At 42.8% G+C, this 25553-nt stretch overlaps 1 protein-coding gene across 5 annotated transcripts; it reads right to left on the reverse strand.

Moving 5' to 3' along the window:
- Nucleotides 1-2127: 2127 nt before the first annotated feature.
- bdnf (brain-derived neurotrophic factor) lies at nucleotides 2128-16825 on the reverse strand. Of its 5 annotated transcripts, none has more exons than XM_073047725.1 (2): nucleotides 16725-16825; nucleotides 2128-3674 (listed from the first exon to the last, which is right to left on the reverse strand). In XM_073047725.1, exon 2 carries the CDS (start codon nucleotides 3651-3653, stop codon nucleotides 2898-2900), a length of 756 nt encoding a protein of 251 aa, XP_072903826.1. In that variant the 5' UTR covers nucleotides 3654-3674; nucleotides 16725-16825; the 3' UTR covers nucleotides 2128-2897. The 5 variants fall into 5 exon arrangements, with proteins under 5 accessions (XP_072903826.1, XP_072903822.1, XP_072903825.1 ...); XM_073047721.1 differs by lacking the exon at nucleotides 16725-16825 and adding an exon at nucleotides 15814-16009; XM_073047724.1 differs by lacking the exon at nucleotides 16725-16825 and adding an exon at nucleotides 15290-15351.
- Between the last annotated feature and the right edge of the window lie 8728 nt (nucleotides 16826-25553).

The raw sequence follows: 25553 nt of genomic DNA on the forward strand, positions 1-25553 counted from the left end.
ATTGTAGTGGTGCTAGAGTCATGAATAATGTAATAACAAGCAAGGATAATGGGCTTCTTTCCTTGAAGCCAGAGGATGGTGAATCTGTGGAATTCATTGTCACAAACAGCAGTGGAGGCCAAGTCATTGGATATATTTAAAGTGAAGGTTGACACGTTCTTGATTAGTAAGGGCGTCAAAGATTATGGAAAGAAATATGCAGAATAGGATTGAAAGGGATAATACATCAACTATGATGGAATGGTGGAGCGGACTCAATGGGCTGAATGGCCTAATTTTCTCCTATGTCTTATGGTCTTAAAATTTTACTATGCTCCAGTCACTAACACAAGTTTTTTTAAAATTCCGGATATATTAATAAATAGAATTTTAAATTCACCAGCTACCAGGATAAGATCTGAAAACACATCTGTGGATCAGTAGCCGAGATCTCTGGATATCAGTGCAGTAACCAAACCATTAAAGTAGCCTTTTCCTTTCAAAGTACAAAGTGTTATTGTAATATCAGAGGATGGAAAACAGTTCCATTTGATACTAGCTCATTGGATATTTTTGTTCTCCCAGATATGTTTTAAGTTGGAAAGTAATACTGTAAGTAAAAATTGGCTAACTACATTATAGAGCAAAGTCTTCTCTTTCATGGACACAAGAAGTGTTCCTTAAAAATTTTTCTTTTTACTTTGGACTTTGGAATTTGAAAGGTTCAGAAAATAATAAAGTAGCCTGGGGTAAAGGGTCTCCTTTCATGATGTGGAATGAGAATGACAAAAATAGATTTCTAACTATGGAAGTTTTAGCATGTAAATGTTCTGATGACTGAAAAAATATACACTAATAAAAATTAACTTCCTCCTATTTTCTTTTGCAGAACATGTTTTTTCCAGATTTTCTTTGCAATAAAAGATCTTCCAAATTGAAGAAATCTTGAGATTTAATAGGCATTCAAGAGGCAGAGCTGTAATACATTAATTTATCTATCTATCTAATTGTATTTATCTATATCTATTTATTTGTTTATTTACTTATTTTATTTAGAGATGCAATACATTAAAATGTGCTGGAGGCGCTCAGAAGGTCAGGCAGCATTTATGAATGGGAATGAACAGCTGACTTTTCAGGCCAAGACCTTTCCTTTCCCATCCTAATGAAGGGTCTCAGCCCAAAACATCAATTGTTTATTCCCATCCATAGATGCTGACACACCCTGACCTGCTGAGCTCCTCCAGCACATGGTGTGTATTGCTCTAGATTTCCAGATCCTCGGTATCTCATGTATCTAGATTAAGAGCCCACATGTCTGCGCTACGCATTTAGACCCGAGTGGTTGGGTTTGTAAAGGACTCTGCCCTGACAGCCCTGTACATGACAGGTAAAGCCCTCCCCATCACTGAGCACATCTTCAGGGAGCACCGTGGCAGGAAAGCAGCCTCCCTTCTCATGGACCCCCACCACCCAGGTCATGCTCTCTTCTCACTGCTGCCGTCAGGAAAACAATAGGAGAGCCTCAGGACTGGCACCAGCGGGTTCAGGAACAGTTATCACCCTTCACCATCAGGCTCCTGAACCAACGGGGATAACCACTCAACTTCACTTGCCCCATCACTGAAATGTTCCCACATGCTATGGGCTCACTCTTCATCTCCTGTTCTTGATATTTATTGCTGATTTATTCATTATTTCTTTCGTTTTGTAGTTGCACAGGTTGTTGTCTTTTGCACTTCGGTTCCAGAATGATTATTGTATTCATTGAGTATGCCCGCAAGATGATGAGTCTCCGGGTGTATTTTGATAATAAATTCACTTTGAACTACTTCAGGTGGTCGATTGGCGTTTATGCTCTGGTGCAAAACATAAGAGCAGCATGACTGTGAAATGGGTATGTGCTCAGAAGTTAGTGTGATGAGGAGAATCCTTTGGACATTCCCTGCTAAGTAGTTCAAGTGAGCCGGACACTGAGCTTGGACAAATTTACCAGAAAGTCACTTCAACACCGGGGCAGGATGGAACCCCAGGTGCGACTCCAGAGAGATGCCCTCCTCTTTCATTTTCAAAACTTAGAATAACCTTGCCTCCCCGACTCCATAACCGTGCTTGTTATTCTCAACAAATACAAATAATGGTTCATGGTTTGCAAGACTTCCACACGTTTATTACTAATACACAATAGAGGCAATATGTATAACGCATTCAACCAGTGAAATTCAGATGACTTTTGCCCTGGCCTTTGTGGTCTCCCGACTTTATTTGCATGGAAGGCGAATGAATCGACGTGAACACGCCGGTCCATCAATGGTCCTTTTGTCCGATTTTGAAAACAATGAAATAAAAACGAATGGTTTCATTCTGGAATGGTGCATTGTACAGCAAGAATTAAACCTGTTAATTTAAATCCCAAGGGAATAAAAAAAAAACTGATAAAGATCGAAGACAGCACCTTGACTTTTTAATTCCAACGCTATCGGTAGAAGGTAAAGCAGTCAACAAAGATAATACTTATAAGAAATAGAACCACTTACTGGCTAATGTAAACGGAATGTATCTTGAACTTTCCAATGGACAGATTCGTATCGAACAACGGAAGCAGCATGCAATACGTATTATTTTTTTTTACTTTCGTTTCATGTCTTGGCAACGTCACTCAACAAACCACGATATTCTGAGGAATGTAACACAGGCTTATTGTTTTGTTGTGCGCAATATGGATGTCTCTCTTCCCCCCTTCTCGGGTCATGGATATGTTCAATAAATAGACCGTAAAACCACTTTTTTTACTGTATAAACTTCATTTATACATGCAGTCCATAAAATTTTCTGTATCATTTCGACGGAATAATTTACCCTGTATGTAATATATACAAATAGATTACTTCTCAATAAAATCTATATACACCAATTCACTATCTTCCCCTCTTAAAGGTTAATGTACATACACACGACGTGTCTATCCTTATAAATCTCCACCCAATTTTCTTCCTACTATCCATGGTGAGGGCTCGCACGTAAGATTGGCTGGTTCTGCACTGTGAGTTCCAATGCTTCTTGTCTATCCCTCTGCAGCCTTCATTGGTGAAACCTTTGGGGTTGCATTTGGTCTCGTAAAAGTACTGCTTGAGCTGGCCGTTCTGGACGAGGATCTTCTCTAGGACGCTGACGGTCTGGCCCGACATGTCTACGGCTGTCTTTTTCTTGTCGGCCGTCACCCACTGACTAATACTGTCACAGACGCTGAGCTCGCCCCGTCTGCCCGGGTCCGAGTGGCGTCTAACCCTCGCTGACATGTTGGCCGCCTCCAAGTAGTTCCTGTACTCCTCCATCAGAAAGAGCAAAGGGGGCTCCAAAGGCACTTGGCCGCTCAGCATCACCCGGGACGAGTACAAATCCACGTCCTTGCCTCCTCCTCCTCCTCCCCCGCCGTCGTTCGGCTGGGTCTCGGGCTCCTCCTCCAAGAGTTCTTCCAGCACGTGCTCCACCGTGTTGGCCAAAACCCCTAGTCCATGGGGAGAGACGTCCGCTCCCCTTCCTCCGCCGCCCAGACCGTCCAGTGTCCCGGAATAGAACGAGGCGACATGATCTCGGCCTCCGGCGTCTTTCATTGGGGCAGCTTTCAGGCAACCGAAGTATGAGATAACCATAGTAAGGAACAGGATGTTCATCACTCCCCTCACTTGGTGGGACTGCGGGGAAGACAGAAAGAAAGGAAAAACATTATTCAAAAAGTTATTCAATAGTTTATGCAACTATCGAGACTTCAATAAATTGCAAAACATTGATTTGTATCCAACGGATAACCGCAGGTGTCAAGTAACGAGATCCCCAACGCTCTGGTCACAGAATGTTATGGTTACTCAGAGAGAAATTCGATCCTGACTTTGGACTAAGATGGTCCCCAATGTATATAGTTATAACCAGGAAACATATTTCTACCTCTTTTTAAAACTAGAAATATACATAAACATATGCACAGAACCTAAATTAGTATTATTGCTTCCAGCACTTTCCTGAAGGCTGTCCCAAATATAGTTACGGTTACGGAATTAATGTAAAAACCACACAGAATACTCTTAAGTTATTTTAATACCAAGAGAAATAGTGAGCCATTATCTATGATGTCTGTTCCTATTTAATAAGGTCGGTTATGATTCATAGCATTCAAAATAGTAATGTTAAATTATTCTGTCAAGAAATAAGACTTTTTTTTTTAAAAAAGCAAAGCTAATATATTGAGGAACGACACGGTTCTGGGGACGTTATCGGAGTAATGTTGCCGAGGGTCATTGGCCATTCTTAATATTTCCACAGCAGATCGCAGAACTCGTGAGAAGGGACACGGAGGAACAGTTTACACAGGCTGCAACAGAATGTACTCTAAAAGGCCACTTTATTAGGTAAACTTGTATACCTGCTCGCGAATGCAAATATCTAATTCGCCAATCATATGGCAGCAACTCAATGCATAAAAACATGGTCAAGGGGTTCAGTTGCGGTTCAGGCCAAACATCAAAATGGGCAAGAAATGTGATCGAAGTGGCTTTAGCTGTGGAAGGATTGTTGGTGTCAGACGGTGTGGCTTGAGTATCTCAGATAATGCTGATTTCCTGGGATTCTCACGCACAACAATCTCTAGAGTTTACAGGGAATCTTGCGAAAACAATAAATAAATCGGTGAGCGGCAGTTCTGTGGGTGAAATCGCCTTATTAAGACCATAATTATAAGAGCAGAATCAGGCTATTTGGCCCAGCAGGTCTGCTCCGCTATTTCATCATGGCTGATCCACTTCCCCGCTCAACCCAAATCTCCTCTCCCTATATCCCCGTAATCCGTCATGCCCTGACTAGTCAAGAATCTACCAACGTCTGCCTTAACTATACCCAATAACTTGGCCTCCACAGCCGCCGATGGCAAGGATCTCCACAGATTCACCACCCTCTGGCTAAAGAAATTATTCCCAATCTCCGTTCTAAATGGATGTCTCTCTAATCTGAGGCTGCGTCCTCTTGTTTTAAACTCCCCCGCCATTGGGAACATCCTCTCCACATCAACTCTATCGAGGCCCATCGACATTCGATAGGTTTCAATACGCCCCCCCCCCCCCCCCCACCCTTGCCATTCTTCTGAATCTTCAAACTGAAGAGTACAGGTCAGAGGAATCAAATGCTCCTCATATGACAAGCCATTCAATCCCGGATGTTAAAGAGACAGGTCAGAGAATAACCAGATTGGTTGGAGCTGACAGGAACTCAAATGGCTACCCGTTACAATAGTGGTGTGCAGAAAAGCATCTCTGAGCACACGGCACGCCGACGGTCCACAGCAGCCGAAGACAACCAACACCCACTCAGTCGCCATTGTACACCGTTAACAATATAGAAAACGTGACGATACTAAACCTACTCGTGTTGAAAGTTCCTGGATTTCCCAGCATTTGCACCGTTTTAACTGGCCGAATTGTATGAGGACGAATAAAAGATTTGAACAGCCTTCATACGCACTTCCACAACAAAAAAAAAACACTTTCTACAGATTCCGGAAATATCTTGTCCCCAACAGTTTAATTATAATTCTACCTTGTTTATAACAAACTTTCGTTAGCAGCTGCTGAACTTTTATTTGTGAGTGCTTAGAAAACCAGAATTGAAAGATAAACCAGAATGTCTGACGGAAATGCAGCAAGAGGCAACATTGAAAACAGGATTTTTGTTTGGAAACAGGAACAATCGTGCAGATGATTTCATCTTACAAAACATTCATGTAAACCTCCCTGCGATAAGTTATTTGAGTATTCTCCCTCAGCAGCAGAACTATCCGTTGCTGTGGGAGGCACACCTATTCAGAAGTCAAAACAGTTAATGAGTTAAAGAGGGGTTGCGGAAAGTCTGATAGGCCAAGATTCGAGCTGTTATGGTAACTTTAATATATTTCTGCAAACAATGTGATCCCGGTAGACTGTGTTCATCTGTGGGGGAACTTGGTGACTGGGAAGGAGGGAGGAGTTGTGAGAGAGGCCAGGTAGGGAATCTTGATCATGAATACATTCTCTGCTGCCTTAAACTAGTGTCAAAACACTGGCTAACCACAACAAACTGCTCACTGAATGCCTGGCATTAGAAATCCCCTCTAGTTTCTGTAACACCCCGTATCTCCATGCCAAACATTGGAAGGTTGGTCGTGATATTTTAAGACAATTGAACATTCACAGGTTTGTGATTGATCGCAGACTCCGGAATATCGGAGATTCCGGAATATCGGCGAAACAATGCGCGATTCTAACAAAAAATTATATTCCAAATGAAAATATCTGGCCATATAACTAAAATAATTTACTTTTTGATTTACTGCTTCGTGTTCTTTAATCTAAGAGCAACTGCTCCTGAATCATAACCAGCCAATGAGAACGCCACAGTAATTGTTGCAATGGACATTACTTCATTTATTCCAAATATTAAAACAAACGTTGTAATCTCTCGGCATAATTTGCAATTCATTGTAATATATGTATTATAATTACAGCGCATGCGACCAAGATGCATTTCATATTATGAAGACACGAGAGAGTATTAACAGCCGAGCGTGAGTGCTACAATATGACTATGAAAGAAAAGCTTTCAATAATGGTTGCAGTGTGTGTTTTGTTTCCACGGAACACTTTTTAAACACAAATATCAGCTGGTTGCTTCCCGACACGGAATGCAGGACGTTGCTCAAGAACCTCGATATGACAATCCACAGCCAGGCAGCAGAGTTTATCATGGTCTGCTGTACAGTACAGACACTCCAGGGAAATAATTCCGCTCTCTTAAGCTTGCAGGATTTAGACACACTTTGATAGTAGTTTACAGATCGTTATATTTCTGCTTGATGCGTAATTTCCCAAAGTTAAGTCAATGGGAGAGCTAAAGACAGCCCCTCCACCACCAGAATCTCCCATTCTCTCCGCCAATTCCACCCCCTTTCTCCCTCGGTAACCACCACAGGTTATTACTGGCAGCAGAGCTTCCAGCCTTCAGTATTTGTCCCAGTCCCGCCTCTTAAAGAAACTCTCAATCAGCCTCGACAAATCCAGTGCCTCAAATCCACACATTTCAAACAGTTCAGCCCGTGTCCAAACCAGCTCGCTGCCGCTCATCCACCATCGCTTGCGCTAGTTGACCAACATTGTCACCTGGTCTCATCTTTGTGGTCAGATTCCTCCGTGGCATCAATCGCCAGCTTCTCCAGGATCTCCTCCACTAAACCCAAGAACTCAGCAATGACCCGGGTTTGGAGTATCAACTCGCATTAGAGAACACACCGTCCTAAAGATCTCTCCCTTTCTTTGTCTTTATTAAGTCAGCAACCAGCACTAGCCTCCCCCCCCCCCAACTTTTATGTCATGTCCCCCAAATTCGTTATGATGTGGTGTTAATGTGGTTCTGACTAGCTTCTTCGTGCTGTTTGTATCTATATTGTTTAAATGCACCAATCAAATACAAGCACCTGCTGAATTATCTAGGACGGAGTTGCGATGGCATATGAATGGAGCCTTGTGCGAGGACTGTTGGACTGTCTGACCAGGGAGCAGATTACCGAGTCTGCCGCAGAAGAGCTCGATGTATCATTATCAGGTATGGAGTTTGCAAGGCTCGCTCCCTAATCCCCAGTTACTGTACCCCCTTCATTAACTCGCCCATTGGCTGCTATTGGATGACCATCATATATAAAATCGGCAAGCGGTGTTTTGAATTCTCCTTCGGAGGCATCGGGCACCAGGCGATCCACCTAAGTAGCAGAACTCGCCATAAAAATACGCGTCCGATCAAAACACGAGCCGAATCATCATCGAACAACAAGCTAACACCGAGATTTAAACATATCTCTTGCATCAATTTATGAATGGCACATTGTCTTTATGCGGAACGAACACAGAGGGCACTGCAAATATATTTACATTTCAGAAGGCACGATTAACATTTCAGATGATGGATGCTGTTTATTCAGACACACAGATCTGGAACTGCGTCACTGTCGCCAGGGTTTCTAAATTTAAAATTGCTCATTCGCATCTATCTCCTTTCGTAAGAACTTGGTATCTCGGCGTTGATCGTGACGTGTGTCGGAGGGAAATAGAATATGAAAACGGATAAAGCGGACTTCACACGTGAATGCCAGGCCTCATTGTTGAGAATGTTGACTTGCACAGTGTCGATCCCTTTATTAATTTTATCTAACAAAAGCGGTCCAAGACTTTACCACTAAGCAAATCTCACACCTGAATCTTCGGCCTCTCCTGCACGCTACACGACATTTATTAATTTGTTGCTTTCCTCCTTTTCCATTTGTAACATTGTGTGTTGCGGGTTTTTTTTAAAAAAAGCCCTTCCAACAGGGCCAAAGCGTTTCACAGATTAAAACCTGCCAACCCCGGTACTAACTACCTCGTACCACAGTGAGTGAACGTTTTAAAATAGATATTTAGTTTAAAGAATCCTCGGGCCAATACTTTCGATTTTCGCGCTCAGTATACTTTCAAGGTTTCGATTTTTGTTTGTAATTGTTACTTCTAACCGTTGAGAATTTGGTGTCCAAGGAACCCAACCCCTATCACACGATAAAGCTACTGTTGCCCACGCGGTGGCGCTGTTGCTTGCGCTTGAGCCCTCTGCCTAGGTGCTTCTCCGCGAGTCTGCTGTGGACGATGCATAAATTTCACATTCTTTAATTATCAGGTAACTAAACGTGACTGATTGTGTCAAAGTATTTATTTACAGACACAAGGGAGAGCAAGAGAACGCGCGTTTCAACGTGTAATAGTTCAAAGAAGATCTTAGCAATATCCAGAGCGGGTTCCGTCCCTTCCCTCGCTGCGAAAGAGTGTAAACTCTTTGAAACAGCAACAGGTCGGACCAAACTCCAAAACAGACGCTGAAAGGTTCAGAGGCACCGTTCGCGTTTGATCCCACGGCAAAAATCAGTTGGCACTTGCCTCAAAATTAACGGAAGTTAGGAAATATTTCAGGAGTCCCGGGATGGGGGCAGAGGCTCAAACAATGTGAAAGTTCAATGCGGGTTTTATACTCTGAACATTAGATTCGCTGCACAGGCACATTATATTCGCAGCACTACATTGGTAGCACCCGATCACTTCACAACGCGGGATGACGCCCAACGTGAGGAAACAATCAACAATTAGTACTGACCTTAAGTTACAATCGCCTGAGATGGGAAACACTCTCGCTATGTTTAATTGCCCCTCGCCTCCCTTTTCAGCGCATCTCGAGACGGAGAAGTTTGTGTGTGTGGAACTGCTAAGCGCTAACGATGGAACTCCTATAGTTCAAGACGAGAAGCTTTCGTTCACATCTTGCTGGAAAGAGCAGTAACACGTATGTTCAGGGAGAGGGAGCTTTGTGAGGTTCAGTCAAGTTCCCTGGGCTCTGAGTGATCGCTGGCGCGGACGCGCATCGGGTTTCCTATAAAATCTTTATGAGATCTCCAAGTTATTTGCTGCGAGGCTTACCTTGTGTGTGTTCCTGTAGACAATATGTTCTGGCCATTTGACAAAGAGGACTCCTTTATATCTCGACGTGCACCGATACTGACAGCTTTCTGCAGCGCCAACAAGATCTAAACATCCTGACTTTTGACACAAGGACCGACTACACACAGTCGCGCGTTATAGCCAGAACATTTAGATAAACACGCAACACTCCCTCAGCAGCCGGGACGGTCGAAAGAATTAACTAACTTCAACTTTCTCTAAGTTTAAAATTAATTTTAAAGCGAAACTGCTTATAAGAGGTGTCCCGGCGTGTGTACTCTGCTCACTCCCCAGCCTTGCCTTTAATAGACTAGTTTGATTTAGTCGATTGCGAGAGGTCCACGGGTTCAACAACATTTAAATGTTCCCTTGTCTCTTGAATTGCATTTAGACTAAATGCACTTGAACTACATCGGATACAATGACCCCTGGTAGTTGTCTATTTAGAATTCAATCAAGTTAATAACAGCATGTCTTATTAATGAAGGCAGATGATAGATTTACAGTTCCCCTTTCAGTAAGTTCCCTGAACTATATTTGCACAGCCACGAGGTACGTTGTAATCTCCATTCAAATAATAAAGCGCACAGAATTGCTTTAAAAAAAAAACACCCACCGTTTAGTGTCAGGGTATGAAAAAGCATCAACAGACTTTCATTGGGAAATTATTCGCACGCTCCTGCCCCTTCGGTTCTTTCGGCTGAAACGACTTCTCTCTTCAGCAGATCGTAAATTATTGATGGCGGAAACTACATGGTCGATAGACATGGAGTAATACCATACTCATACACCAGTTCCATTTGATATTCCGATGGTGAGATCGCGCCGTTTGTACGCCGAATATACATTTTAATCGACCGGAGCACACAGAGACTCGCCGACTTCTCTGGTACTTCCACGGGGGTGGGAATCCCTCGATATGCTAAATAGAGCCGGTGACGTGATCATCAGAGTTCACGTGATTCTTGTTAAAAAACCACCAAATATTGAATAATCGGCGTGGATATTTCTCTCCGATGTTTAAATATACGGCGCGCATGAATATGCTGCAGTTATTTATTGATTGGAGTTAATTAATGTTTTAAACGGCCGAAACCTGCACACAATCTGTCGTAAATACTTTATTCCAATTAACACATTGCAAAGTAATAATTACACTCCCACGTCAAATCCTCGGTAAAATCTGGGCATATTTTCACACCTCTTAAACAGATTGCTTTGCAGGTTCAGGATTTATCGTTGTCTGACGAATAATGTAAAATTAATTAGCTGGCTAAACATTTAGATCAGCATTTGATACACTCTCTTTCCTTTGACCGCGCCGACCCCTTCTCCGTCCCTTAAACTTGTGGGGTCCCCCCCCCCACAGACAAGCATAGAGGATAATTTGAAGTTGACCTGGGGGAATAGCTAATTACTGTGGTAGGCGAGCCTCCGGGTCCTCACTGATGCCATTCACTTGAAGTGAATACTCTGACCACATCTGTAAGTAAATGCATCGAGGATTGTCACCTTCGCGGGAGGGACATAAATGGTGCTATTAATTAGTTTGAGGTCGGCTGCAAAGGAAATACACTTCAAACATCATCTGTCATACTCCCCCACCTCAGGTTTGGGTGCTCGTCATGACGTGGCGATCCACCCCCTTTTGGAATCCCAGCACAAACCCTTTCGCGTAATGTTCTGAGATGGGGGAGGGCGCACGATTAATATACTTATATAACATGGGAACTGCTGAAAGAAACTTGTATTTATTTAGAGTTTATCCGTGCCCACGTGCACCTAACTCAAACCTTGTAAAGTCACCGAGAAATAGATTCACTTTGTAACTAAGTATTTGCCACAAAATTGGTTCTTAAGAATGACGCCAAACCAAGTTGGCAATTTGCGGGTCACTTGACCTGCACTTACAACTAAAATTGCTTGCTGGTCAAGTCAGGGTCATTCCAACTATACTTAATTCGAAGTTAACTGAAATCGCCTCCTGTGAAAAGAGAAATCACTTGACCTGGCCGAGGACTAATTATTTTCAATCATGCTCCAGATGCCCTATTGCAGAGTCGTGGCTCTGCTGAGCCTGGTAGGCCACGGACATGCTTCATACAGACGAGAGTGCCAATTCAAGGCGCTGGCTGTAATGGCCACATTCATTAGCAATCCGGGGTAGTCCCACTACGCACAGCCAAGACGGCAAAAAGCCAATGCAACTAAATATCAAATGGAGCTCTTGTACGAGTGAGTGGACATTACTCCAGTTCGAGGCCAGTTCTGTTTGAACTGTGCTCTGACCCGACTAGTTGTCAGCCAGCATACACCCACATTTTTGCTTAATTATTGCCCAGAAACCTTACCTTTGGCAACATTTCAATTGACAGTGGTTAGTGCTTTAAAGCCCATAAGTCTTTTATGAATTCTCATAAATACTTGATCTGGTAGTCCTTTCAGTCCCAGTTGTGCTCTTGTTATCTGCGGCTAGTTGCAGCTCACTAATGCAGCTTAGCCTATTTTCTATAATGTAGCATGTTTATCCCGATAGGTGACCAACATATCTCCAGGCTTTGAGCTTTAAAATATTAAGATATTAACTTTAAGTAAGATCTTACTAAGATCAATAGTTAGCATTCCAGCTGAACTCTAACTAGTATGGATCAGAAAGAAATATCTCAGTGGAACCGGCGAATCATCAGGGCTCACGTAAGGTGCGCTCCCTAGGATGAGATCTGAAGCTACCTGCTGGCTCTATCCAATTTGCTACAGTGCGCCGAGTGAGCGGAAGGAAAGGGGAAGATTACATACAGAAGAGATGCAAAGTTTTGTGCAGTCGGCAGAGTCAACCACATTAAAAGCTACTGTGTGGCTGGAATAACATATTCCACGCAATTCCCTGCCGATCAGCTTATTCACCTGTGCGAAAGTACAGGGTTGCATCTCCCAGCCGGCACCACACCAATCTCTGATCCTCACGCGATCATAAACATCGTTTTCTCCTCCCCCTTCTCTGCCACGTTGGTTATCAATTTTACTTCTGATGAAAGTTCACCGACCCCAAACGTTAACTCTGTCTCACCGCCTGAACATTTTTAGCAATTCCTGGGATCCTAGCTTGTACAGGAGGCGATTTATTCTGTTTATCGTGAATCAGAGGCTAAAGAGTAAGCAATGAGTGCAGAATTTTTCTTTTACTGGATATTTGATTGGCACTTGCTCCACTGTTGCCTGTGGTATGGAGTGACAAATCACCGGCATTAGATTCATAGAGTTATAGAACGAAACAGCGCAGAAATAGACCTTCGGCCCATCTAGTCAGTGCCAAACTATTAATCTGCCTAGTCCCATCATCCTGCACCCGATCCACGGCTCTCCTTATTCCTTCCATCCAGGTACCTATCCAACTTTTTCTTAAATGTTGAAATCGAACTCGTACCCACCACTCAGCTGGCAACTCATTCCACCCTCGCACCACCCTCTGAGTGAAGAAGTTCCCCCTCAGGGTCCCTTTAAACGTTTCACCTTTCACCCTTAACTCATGACCTCCACTTCTTGTCTCACCCAACCTCAGCAGAAAGAGCCTGCTTGCAGTTACTCAATTAATACCCTCATTCTCCTAGGCTCTAGATTTGAACAGAATCGTTGTCAAAGGGATATGTTTCAGGCAAAGGAGAAATAACAAACTATCGTTCAGAATGACTAACTGCACTTTCTTTTCTATCCCGTCGGTACTTTTAGCGTCACTTGGACACTCCTAGCATTGACCGAGATGGGAGAAACAGCTTTGACGGGAAGCTGGATTCTCCTGTCTGCGCCGCTACATATTGTGTGCGGCGTGGGGGTGCTGACCACTGGTGAGACAGGAACCGCTGGGAACTTGTGTTCCAACCAAATCAAGTCGGAATAATAACATAAGCCTGAGTTTGCTTATACGAGAGGTACGTCAGGTTGCCGTGGAAACCGCCGTCCAATAAGAAATCCTCCCAGCAGTACCATTGAAAATACGAAACCGGCAGTGGGGAAATACTATGAGCTGCACTGAATGAAATGGCAGATCTATGTCTGACGTTAATGTTAGGAACCGTACACAAGATGCAAATCACTTTCATTTCTATTGGTAAATAAACTTTAAATAATCCTGCGTTTAAGGTTTAGGCAGGGGTCCGAGAGCAAGGTCCCGGGTAGAAAACTCCCACACTAGCCGGAAGGATACCCTTCTGCTGTGCAACATTTCTGGGAAGAATCCATTGATAAGATCACGCCGAGGGATGCCCGCTTCTGCCCGCAGCCAGCCCTGTAAGGTTTGTCGAGGCTCACATCTCTTGCTGCCCCGGCAAACGGCAGATGCTGCCCTCTGGAAGACATTCTGCAGAGCGCTCCAGGCACAACATGCCAGGAAGCTCGCAGTTTGTGCGGAACAGTCGCGCATCGACTCTACGATGCTTCCTTCCATACCCTGACTCAAAGCATGCTGTCGGTGCATTATCGCAAGGGACACCTCCTTGGGCACAAAGCCCTAAGAGCTCCTTAGCAAAGGAGAGGGGGCTCATACCTAAAGCATTATCTCAGAGGAGAGCAATGGTCAGGATTAGGGGGGCATCAAAATGTTCTTTTGGAAAAGGTGAGTATTGATTCTAGATGAAACATTTGGACTCCTGGTGTTATTTCTATTCCTTTCAATATTTCATTCTTTTTTTTTACATCTGCACAAACAATCGACATGAAACATACTAAAACTAATCATTCTGTTGAACACAGTAATTGTTATTTGCATTAGCCGTGGAGGCGAACATTCTCAACTGAAGTTAGCACAGATTACAAAATGACTGCGGTTGTGCGCAACAACTGCCAAGACCTCTCTCCAGACGGGAACCCGATGATGGTTTAGATCCTGCTTGTAGTCCCAGCTATCAGGGAACTGCGGGGCACTGGCTCTGTAGCTTGGAACAGCGCCGTCTGCCGAGGCGAGTTCCTCTCTTGTGACGTCGATTTGCGCGTTAAGCTTCTGCCGACTGATCTCCCTCAACGCGCTAGAGCATCAGCACCGACTTTAGGTAGAATGCCCAACTCTGTGGGCTGAGCCCTGACACCCCTCAGTTTCTGCTCGTCACACATCACGAATCGCGCATTTGTCTACATTCAAGAGATAATATACAAGCGCCCAGCGAACGGAAGATAAAGACTCGGTTTTTTTTTTCCCCGTCTCAGAAACTATAACAGAACTCACAACCAAGCAGGGTTATTTTTGGCAGTGAGAAGGCTCAATTATTTATGGGATTTTTATGACCAAAAGGAACCAATTTGCAGAAAGCGGTCGACGCGTCTCTATAGAAACAGCACCTGGCTCAGTTGCCGCGGTTTATAGGAAACAATTGTTTAATACGGATTTCAGGTAGTGTAGAATAACGCAGAATGGAAGTCAGTTCAACATGATATAAGCGGTATACATACCTTTCTGTGATGCAACGGCACAACCGCAGGACATCCTAATCAACCTTTCCAATTCAGAAAGTTACATTATAGTGACCTTGCCTTTCTATTTTGCTGCACTGAAGGTTTCCATGCATCGGTAAGAACTTCACCAAGCTCTTAAGTAGCGACTACACTCCAGCTGCCAGCGATCAGACCTGTGATTGTGCCGTACGCTGTCTCGTAGTAACCGTATCAGCTTCTACAGATTTTACATTTAAATCTCTCTCCTTTTCTTACATGGCAATTACATCTGATGACCCGCAATATTTGGTTACGGTTGCTTTCAATCTGCTGTCCACGGTGCTGATACCTACCTCTCAATATCGCGTCGAGGACCATTGAGGAGCGAATTGCTCTCTCCTTCCCCTGATAAAATCTATCTTTTGATTACGTGCGGGTTGGTATTGCTTTAGTATATTACTTGCCCACGCGCTGTCACGTGAATACAGCTTTGGCAAAAGCTATCTTATAATAATATCTAATCACATGTCGCCCCTGTTTGCGGGGAAGTAAGTGTTCCTTGCCCCAACAGCTCCTCACCAACATAAATCTACGGCAAACACGGATCAGTTCAACTCAGTTCCAATTGTCTCTGGTTACAAACAAAATCTCGTCAATCGAATATGGTTGGTGCTCATTCAAAGTATTTCCATTCAACTTGGGGGTTCGATTTCCCTAGTCCTCTAGATCTGTCAGAATTCTTCGAGGGTATCGCTATCCTTTGTAGATATCTCTTATTAAAGATGACAGCAGCCGCAGTTACCCCGCATCACAACACTCCCCCCCCCCCACCAGTACCCACCACTACTGCCACCATCTCCTCCGGTAATTTACTTACCATTGTTTGTTACTGCCTAGGATAGCGAGGTGTCTTAAAATCCAGCCTCTCCAACAGATGCTGGAAGGTAATGTGTCTTGTTTGAAGTCATCATGTGAACTTCTGCTTGCTCAGTGAATCGCCCACCACTTGTGTGACTTATGAATGTAATAACCCTTTGCAATATCCGCAGCTTAAACTCCCAACACCTTAGTGACTAGAAGATAGACGCACACAGAGGTGATTTAAACTTCCACATTTACGCAACACATTCGCTCAGAGATGCGTTTCAGGTCTTACGTGACTCTAATGAATTAAGGAGTAATTGTTCTTGGGGAAAGCGAGCTATCAGATACTATACACTGAGTTGTTAGCACCGTCGCTTCCAGGCACTCAGTACGGGTTAAATGGCGCATCATATGGACATATATAGATATTTTTACTTTTTTTGGTCCATCTTAAAAGTGCAGTATAAGTTAACTTTCAGACACGTGGTTATCTTAACTACCGAGAAACACAGGTCTCCGCTTAACTCCAAAGGGAATTACATAGAACAGGTAAGAAAGTAGTTTACTGTTTCGGTGTTTTGCGTATTTAGAAGGCACCGCTATCATAGACTCGGATTTGCTTATCACAGACTTAGATTTAGCAGCACATGTTACAACAAGCTTTAACAACGTCACCCCTTCCATAAACGTGTCATAACGCGACTCGCTCCTATGCTACTTGCACAGCGAAAACACCTTCCTTCCAAGAAAAGTTTATAACAGTGGCACTAACCGTCCAAACCTGCTGTAACTTGCCTAGCCGTGGCAGCGTAAGCCTTTCCCTGGCATAGGAACGCCAAGCATTAAGCAATAACTCTCTTATTTTGCTTCGAACCCATGCTTTTCATTCACCTATCTCAAAAAGTAGGAGCCCTTCCAACTTACCGGCTGAAAAAAGCTGGCTTATTGTAGAGGATCAAACCTGTGGCTTCTCAGCTCTGCGCCTCGCCTTCCGTGATCGCTGAAAGTATCAAACTCAACTACCATATAATCCAAAGTGGCAGGTTTCCTACATTCAGAATGACGTGAATTTAAATATGAGTAATAAGCCATATAGACGTATTGGTCTGTGGATGGTTTGGATGTTTTACAAAAAGGTCCATACCTTCACTTATTCGCCAACCGAACTGGCACGACATAAACAAGCTCTACGTGGTCGAGATACGTTTTGTACTAGAATAAGTACATAGTTGAGATCATGCTTTCAACCAGTCAAGTTATTTACAACGCATTACATTGCACTTTTAAATATATTTTAACAGCATGCCTGTTGGAGTGCACTCACCAAGATCAGTCTATTGTGTACAGGCAATGTATGTATGCAGGCAGATATGGATATACTGTAGGTAATAGCGACGGATACTTATATAGACGGGGGCGCAAATTATTCATATTTATAGATAACCTCAAAGTTTAGATGGATAGCCGTGACACCAAATAACAGGACAACTGATTGAGTGGATACTTAGAAAATATGTTTTTTTAAACCGGACTGGGTTCGTTTGTCCATTCATCCAAAGGAACTCCGAGCTGTTGGTACTTCCAACGCATTACTCTCAGGACAGCCACCTCATTAAGAAAAACATATAGCCCCACGCTTAAACAAGCAGTCCATCAGGACTTCCTGTCGGGAGGGTTTTGGAGCGATATTGGTATGGAGCATTTTTGGGTAAGAGTACAAGAAGAGGATAGGTGACAGAGAGAGCTCAGAGATTTATTGACCATTGGCATTGGGTAAACTTTCCTACACACAGACATTACTGGCGCCGAGACAACCTTTCATGCGCTGTCATCTTCATGTGGCATTATCATATGTAAAATTCAGGGTCCTGCAGGGAGAACTAGTTTAACTAATGCAGTCGGAAGTATGCAAAAAAAAGTTGACGGAAATCCGTACTCACACGGGCCAACACCGGAGGTCACAGACTGAAATAAAAATATAACAAGTCTAAAGCTTTAGCAGCTAGGTCAGCTATTTATTACTTTGCTTTACCCAAATTAGCAGGAAAGTTTCACACATATTAAGAAGCAACACGTTACTGGAGCGTTCTCATTTTTTCAGGATGTTTGGTTGAACACGATTTTTTTTTTTGCTGAGATCCTGTAATGTCAATTCATTTTAAAATTACTTTTCTATCCGGCGTACACTCAGCGTTTCTTTAGGCGCCCGAGTCAGGAGTCTTCACCTGAAGTGATCCCGTATACTTATTCCTAAAACTCTGTGCTAAGTGACTAGCGCTTCCTCGAGTTGTCGGAATAATACAGTGGTCAAATAACTTTGGCAGTGCTCACACACACAAAAAAACAGACTAAAGGCTAATCAGATTGCTCGGAACTAGTGTTTATAATGCACTCCTTCCAACCCCCACCCCCGATCACATTGCGAAAATTGCTGGCAAATCTTCCTGGGTGAGGAAGTGCACTCATGAAGCAGAAAGAGAAGTCCCACATTGCTTGGGTGATGAATAGATACCCACCACCACCCCACACCCCCACACACAAATCATTGCCTATAGAACTTTAAAGTTATTGTGATCTTGAAAAAGCAAACTTTTGATTTAATGGCATTAACAGGGTGAAAGTGCACAGGATACAGTAAGCTAGTATCTTGCATGTTAAGTGTAAGTTTGCCAGACTTCGCTGTTAAATTAGTGCAATGCAGGTGGGAGAGTTGGTTATAATACTGTACCTCTGTTGCAATGCTATGATACAACACCAGTCAACTCCACGAACTTCCCCTTTGATTCTAAGTCGTAAGTTGGCTGTGACAACCCATCTTCGGGCGTCCCAAATCCACTTTGACTAGATGGATGTTGATTTGTTGATATCTTGTCGGTAGAGATTTTATTTATTTTATTAATCAAACTTTATTAACCCTAAAAGGAGATGGAGGGCCGATTTTGCCTCCGTGATTTCCAGTTATTTGGAACAAACAGTACCTCAGGACCAACATTAACCGGCTTCACGTCAAAGTTCTTTAGGAGATTTATCCTTCAGCAGCCCTTTCCGCTTCCTCAAAACGCCCCCGGATCACTTTCTGGCCAAAGCATTTCTTTTTAACTGTACCGGAGACAGAGCTGAGCTCTCTTACTACACAGCAAGATTCCACACCAAATCAGAAGGTGTTCAGAATTACCGGAAAAGAGGCAGAAGAATTGGGCTGACGAAAATATTAGCCATGGTCGACTGGTGGAGCAGGCTCATTGGGCCGAATGGCCTGGTTTTGCTCCTATAGCTTATGGCGTTATGGTAATGAAGAACGGAACACGTATGGTTCGGGGTTTCATGCTGTTCAGCGTATCTTGCTCCCTATTACTTCCATCGCAGATAGTCCAACATGAACTTTTACGTCTGTTTTAGATAGGTTGGGCAAGTCTGTTTTCTCGAATTACCTAGGATAAAACAGTAATGACCAATAGTAACACAATTTTAGCAGGGAGCCAAGTGCCATTCTGTGCCTTGTCCAACTCACCATTCCCCACTGACAAATCTTCTTTCTGAATACCAGCAGACTAGTTCATCAAAGCTGGTGTTCAGCTTTTAGTTTCCAATTCTTATATGTACCATTCAACAACAACCAGCAATGAGAGATAGGGGGCACTTCCCAGTAAAGGTTGGGTATGTGGCCAAAGCACCAAATCCCACTGTAAATCTGGCTGATGTCAATAGAAGGAATGCAGAGCAGTCTTGCTGCTGTCTCCATTCATCTCCTGTCTACGGTTTAGTGTTGTTCATCTTGTGTGGTTTGAGAAGTGAGGAGGGTGATCGCCCAGTTGAACAGGAGACAGTCGCTGTCATCTAGAATTCTTCCTTTGTGGCTGTATCTGCCCTGAAAATACAGGGCAAATGTGACTGGCTAAATAACGATTAGTAGTGCCAGCATGCCCAGAACTGAACATTTGTATATCTTTCAGATTTTCTACTCCTGATTCATATTAAGAGGAAGTCACCTTGTCGCTTTAAAGAATATTTGTGTTAATTTGAGGACACTATGGCCACATGAAAACAATGGTCAAGAGTTGCACTTGATGGAAGTCTGCAATAGAAGTAAGATACCGGAGGCCAGTCTATCTGTCATAGTGGGTTGATAGAAAAGTAGATGAGGTCCGGTCTAGGGGAGCAGAAAGCATCAGTGACCTCCCCAGTGCAACAGTAGTGGGTAAAATGTGACATGTAGCATATATCAGCAATTATGAGGTGGTATGATTTTGTAAGGAGATATGATTGAAGATCTTCTCATGGAAATGTGGCCTGAATAGACACTTATTCTTTAGGAATTGTAGATAAGCACATGAATCCCAATGAGACCTGAATGGGGAAGACCCCTGAGGGATGAGACTCTGAAAACCTCCAATGATATGATCTCCTTTACCATCTGAGGGGTATCTTCTGTATGCCTATACTGCCCATAAAGTAGAGTTTCATATCTAGTTATAACCATCCAGGACCCTCAGCGTCCACTGCTACCATTGGGAAGGAGTACAGGAGCCTGAGCTCCCTCACCATGTGGTTCAGGAACAGTTATTACTCTTCATCCATCAGGCTCCTGAATCAGCATGGCTAATTTCACTCACCTCAACACTGGTTACTCAACCACAACCTATGGACTCACTTTCAAGGACTCAGTATTATGTATTTATGTCTTTATTAGTAATAATAATTATATTAATGTTTATATATATGCATGGTTTATCTTTTTTTGCACATTGGTTGCTTGTCAGTCTTTGCTTGTGTGTTAGCTTTTCATTGATTCCATTGTAGTTCTTTGTTTTAATGTGAATGCCAACATGACGCAGAATGAATGAGCAAACCATTAACGTCTGTGTGAAAATGAACCTCAGGGTGGTGTGTGATGACATATATGTACATTGAAATTTGAACTTTGTGTTAAAGGGCATTGGAAGGCAGTATTGTTTGCAGGAACCTTGAACCTCTTGAAGAGGCCAATAAAGCTTGTTCTTTAACGCCAGCAGAGCACAGAATAAGCTGAGCAACAAACAGTAGATGTAGTGCCTGGCTACAAATGTTGGTTGATGAGATTAGTCCTTTACACAGTTTTTTTTTGGAGCATTTAGCATTAATGAAAACTGGTTCTCCTATGGTTGAACTGTGGTTGTTGATCTTTGGATCAAAGTGGCTGAAAATTAGGCTGAATTTTGGACATTGCACAATTGTTGACATTTTGACCAATGCCAGGGAAGCCGCACTAGCGAACAACAAAGATTTGCCCAAAAGTGAGAACTTGATTTAGCAACTGCTGCCCAGGAAGAAGCAAGACTGCTCCATTCACAACAATGCGACTGTTAACTTTGCAGTACTATTTGTTCTGCTTTGCATTATAAATTTCTTGCCTTGAAGATTTCTTTCATTGTAGATTTGCAAGTTGATGTTGAAAGGAAAGGTCCAAAAATGAATGACTATTACCTTTCACTTAATGTCACTGATTTTGGAAAAAAAAAAGGACTTTATTTACACTTCTTTCTGGGGGTGGGTGGTTAGAATTTTCAGTTATGTGGATTACTAAAAAGTTTCATGACTAATGTATTAGATTTCAACTTGTGTTACTCATAATCACTTGATCTAAAACTAGAACAAGATCAATGCTTTGATATCCAAGAAATTGTAACTGCATTGGTTGCCATTTTCCAATATTAGCTACAGATTACCAATTATAGCAACCTTCTGGATTCAGAAAACGTGGGCTAGGATTGCAAACGTCACACCATTATTTATTAACGCAGTGAGTGAGAGTGCAAGTAATATGGACTTGACAGCTAAGTGGCTCTTCCTAGTCAGAGGGCTACACAGGAAAATAGGCAGCAACTTGGCCTGTTGTGTCTGATTCCATGCTTTTCTTAAAGAGTCACTGTGCTTTTCCTCAAAACACTCCATTTCTTCCTTTTAGCATTTAAGAATAAATGTTGGATGGAAAGAACACAGGAGGTCCAACCAACTCACTTGGAAGCAATACATTCTTAAGACCACAAGACAGAGGAGCAAAATTAACCCATTCAGCCCATTGAGACTGCTCTGTCATTCCATCATGCTGATCCCGGATCCCACTCAATTCCATATACATGCATTCTTGCCATACCCTTTGATGCCCTGACCGATCAGGAAACTGTCAACTTCTGCTTTAAATATATCCACGGACTTTGCCTGCACTGCAGTTTGTGGCAGAGCATTCCACAGATTCACCACTCTCTGGCTAAAAAAATTCCTCCTTACCACTGTTCTAAAAGGTGGCCCCTCAATTTTGAGGCTGTGCCCTCTAGTTCTGGATAACCCCATCAGTAGGTTTCAATGAGACCCCTCCCCCCAGCTTTCTTCGAAATTCCAGTGAGCACAGGCCCAAACCCGCCAAAGGCAATATTAACCCCTTCATTCCTGGAATATTCCTCATGAACCTCCTCTGTAGTCTCTCCAATGACAACACATCCTTTCTGAAATATGGGGCCCAAACCTGTTGGCAATACTCCAAGTGTGGCCTGACCAGTGTCTTATAAAGCCTCAGCATTATCTCCTTGATTTTATATTCTATTCCCCTTGAAATAAATGCCAACATTGCATTTGCCTTCTTTACCACAGACTCAGCTTGTAAATTAACCTTCTGGTTGTCTTGCATGAGGACTCCTGTCCCTTTGCATCTCTGATGTTTGAATTTTCTCCTTGTTTACATAATAGTACGCACTATTATTCGTTTTACCCAAATGCATTATCATACATTTCCCAACACTGTACGTAAGCATGGTTGAAAACCGACTACTGTCCGAAGGTAAACCCGGCTGAGAACCTTGACTGGAGGTACAATTATAAGGGACAATGATTCAGTTAGCACCTGCTTCAAAGAATTGTTCAACCATTCCCCTGTCCTTGATGTAAGCATCCTAGACTTAATTCATCAGCAAACTTTATCTTCTGGCTTTGCTGGCTTCTCAGACTGACAAGAAATGGAAAACTAAAAACATCATGCCCCAGGAGCTGTTGTAATCCCTGCTAAAGAACTAAACTTTAGCACAGAGTAACTTCCCTTGGTCAAAACATTACAATCTTACCTGCTATGTCCAGGAAGAGGAGGAAATGCCAGATCTCAGAGTTGTCATGACCATGATAATCTTCAAGGAAGGAGTTCAATCTGATTGTGCTAACTACAGAGCAATCTCCCTCCACATAACATCTGCTGAATATTATCACATGTGTTCTCTAAAGACATGGTGGACTGTCCACTCAGACTTGAATGGTCACAGAATTTTTTTTCCGTTTTGTGGTTGTTTTTGATGGTGAAAAGTGATCTTAACAACACATCCAAGTTTAGTGGAATCTGTTGTCAATACCATGTTGTCACTCCATCACTTTTTTCATCTCTTCTCACTGCAGCGCCTTGAGTCACTTCGAACAAGCTAGGCACTAAAGTAGAGGCAAAAATTATAACACATGGCAAACTTGATAGGCCTAAATGAAGTGGATATGGTGAGGATGTTTTCAATAGTCTAGGTCCAGAGGCGCAGCCTCGGAATAGAAGGACATCTCTTTAGAACAGAGATGAGGAGTGATTTCATTAGCCAGGTGGTGGTGAATCTGTGGAATTCATTGCCACAGATGGCTGTGGAGACCAAATCATTGGGGTTCTTGTTTAGTAAGGAAGTCAAAGGTCATGAGGAGAAGGCAGGGAAACGGGGTTGAGAGGGAAAGTAAAATAAGTTAGCCATGGTTAAATGGTGGAGCAGACTCAATGGTTCAAATGGACTAATTCAGTTCCTATGACTTATGGTCAAATTATATCGGCCCCACTCCAGAGTCAAGGTCATCAAGCTGCAGGGTGTAGACAACACGTCCATGTATTCAATCCAGAGGTCGAGTTCCAAGATATGGTGGACCCATTGACTAAAGAACATGGAGGAATAGGGCTTCTGTTTAACATCTGCAGAGTAAATATTCTCTACCAACATGCCCCGACTGTACAGAACCAGTTGTCAACAATAATGGTTCATAATGTAACCCTGGAATATGTGGACTACTTACCCTGTGTTTCCAACTTCGTGTAGGTAAAGGCAGGTCTTGGGCTTAAAATTTCAATGTCTTGGCATTGTCTTTAGACATCTGAGGAAAAGGGTGTTTGAAGATCAAGAACTTAAACCCATCATCAAGCTCATGGTCTCCTGCCCTCCTACGTGCTTCTGAAACTTGGAGTACCTACAGCAAGCACCTCAGTCACACTGGATAATACAGGGAAACCCTGTGTTATGGCCATTTGGGTTATGAAATTCTGCCCTAATAGAATTCACAAAGTTCAGAGTAAATTCATTATGTAACTATATATATGTCACCATATACAACCTTGAGATTCACTTTCTTGCAGGAAAACACAGTAAATCCATGAAATACAATAGAATCAATAAAAGACTACACCAAACAGGATGGACCAAAAAAAAACAATGTGCAAAAGATAATAAATTGCAAATAATAATAAATACGTAAATAAATAAGTAAGCAAATAAAGCAATAATTATTGAGAGCATGAAATGAAGTGTCTTTGAAAGCGAGTCCATAGGTTGTGGGGACAGTTCAGTGAGGTTGAGTGAAGTTATCCCCTCTGTTTCAAGTGTGTAATGGTTGAGGGGTAACTGTTCCATGTAGATGTGCTCAGTGGTGGTGAGGACTTTACTCATGATGGACTGGACTGTATCCACAACCTTTTGTAGGATTTTCCATTTAATGACATTGGTGTTTCCATACCAGGCTATGATGCTACCAGTCAATATACTCTCCACCACACATGTATAGAAATTTTTCAGTGTTTTAGATGCCATGCAAAATCTTTACAAACTCCTAAAGAAGTAGAGGTGCTACCGTACTTCATTCATAACTGCACTTACATGTTGGGAACCAGGTCAGATCCTCTGAAATGATAACACCGAAGAATTTAAAGTCACTGACCCACTCCACCTCTAATCTACCGATGACGTCTGGCTCTGGTTTTTCCCTCCTGAGGTCAATAATCACCTCCTTGGTCTTGCTGACATTGAGGGAGAGGTTGTTGTTGTGGCACAACTCAGCCAGATTTTCCATCTCCTTCCTATATGCTGATTGGTCATCTCCTTTGATTCAGCCAACGACATTGGTGTTGTCATCAAACTTAAATATGGCATTGGAGCTTGTCCTTTTCTTCACAGTCGTAAGTATAAAGTAAGTAGAGTGGGAGCTAAGCACACAACCTTATGGTGCATCTGTGCTTATGGAGGTGGTGGAGATGTTTTTGCCAATCCAAACTTACTGGGGTCTTCAAGTGAGGAAATTGAGGATACAATTGCACAAGGAGATATTAAGACAAAGGTCTCGAAGCTTATAGATTAGTTTTTAGGGACAATAGCATTGAATACTGAGCTGCAGCTGATGTATACATTGTTAATCCAGGGTTGAATGAAGTGCTAATGAAATAGCATCTGCTGTGGACCTGCTGTGACTATAGGCGACATGGAGCTGGTTCAAATTGTTTCTTAGGCAGGATTTGATATGTTTCATTACCAATCTCTCACAACACTTCATCACATTGGATGTAAGGGTTACTGCATAATAGTCATTGAGGCATGTTATCACATTCTTTCTTAGGTACCGGTTTAATTGAAGCTGCTTGCTGAAGATGATTACTTTAGACTGCTGAAGCAGGAGGCTAAAGCTATTGGTGAACACTCCAGCCAGTTGATCAGCCCAGGT

Source organism: Hemitrygon akajei, chromosome 6 (genome assembly GCF_048418815.1).
Source record: "Hemitrygon akajei chromosome 6, sHemAka1.3, whole genome shotgun sequence".
NCBI lineage: Eukaryota > Metazoa > Chordata > Chondrichthyes > Myliobatiformes > Dasyatidae > Hemitrygon > Hemitrygon akajei.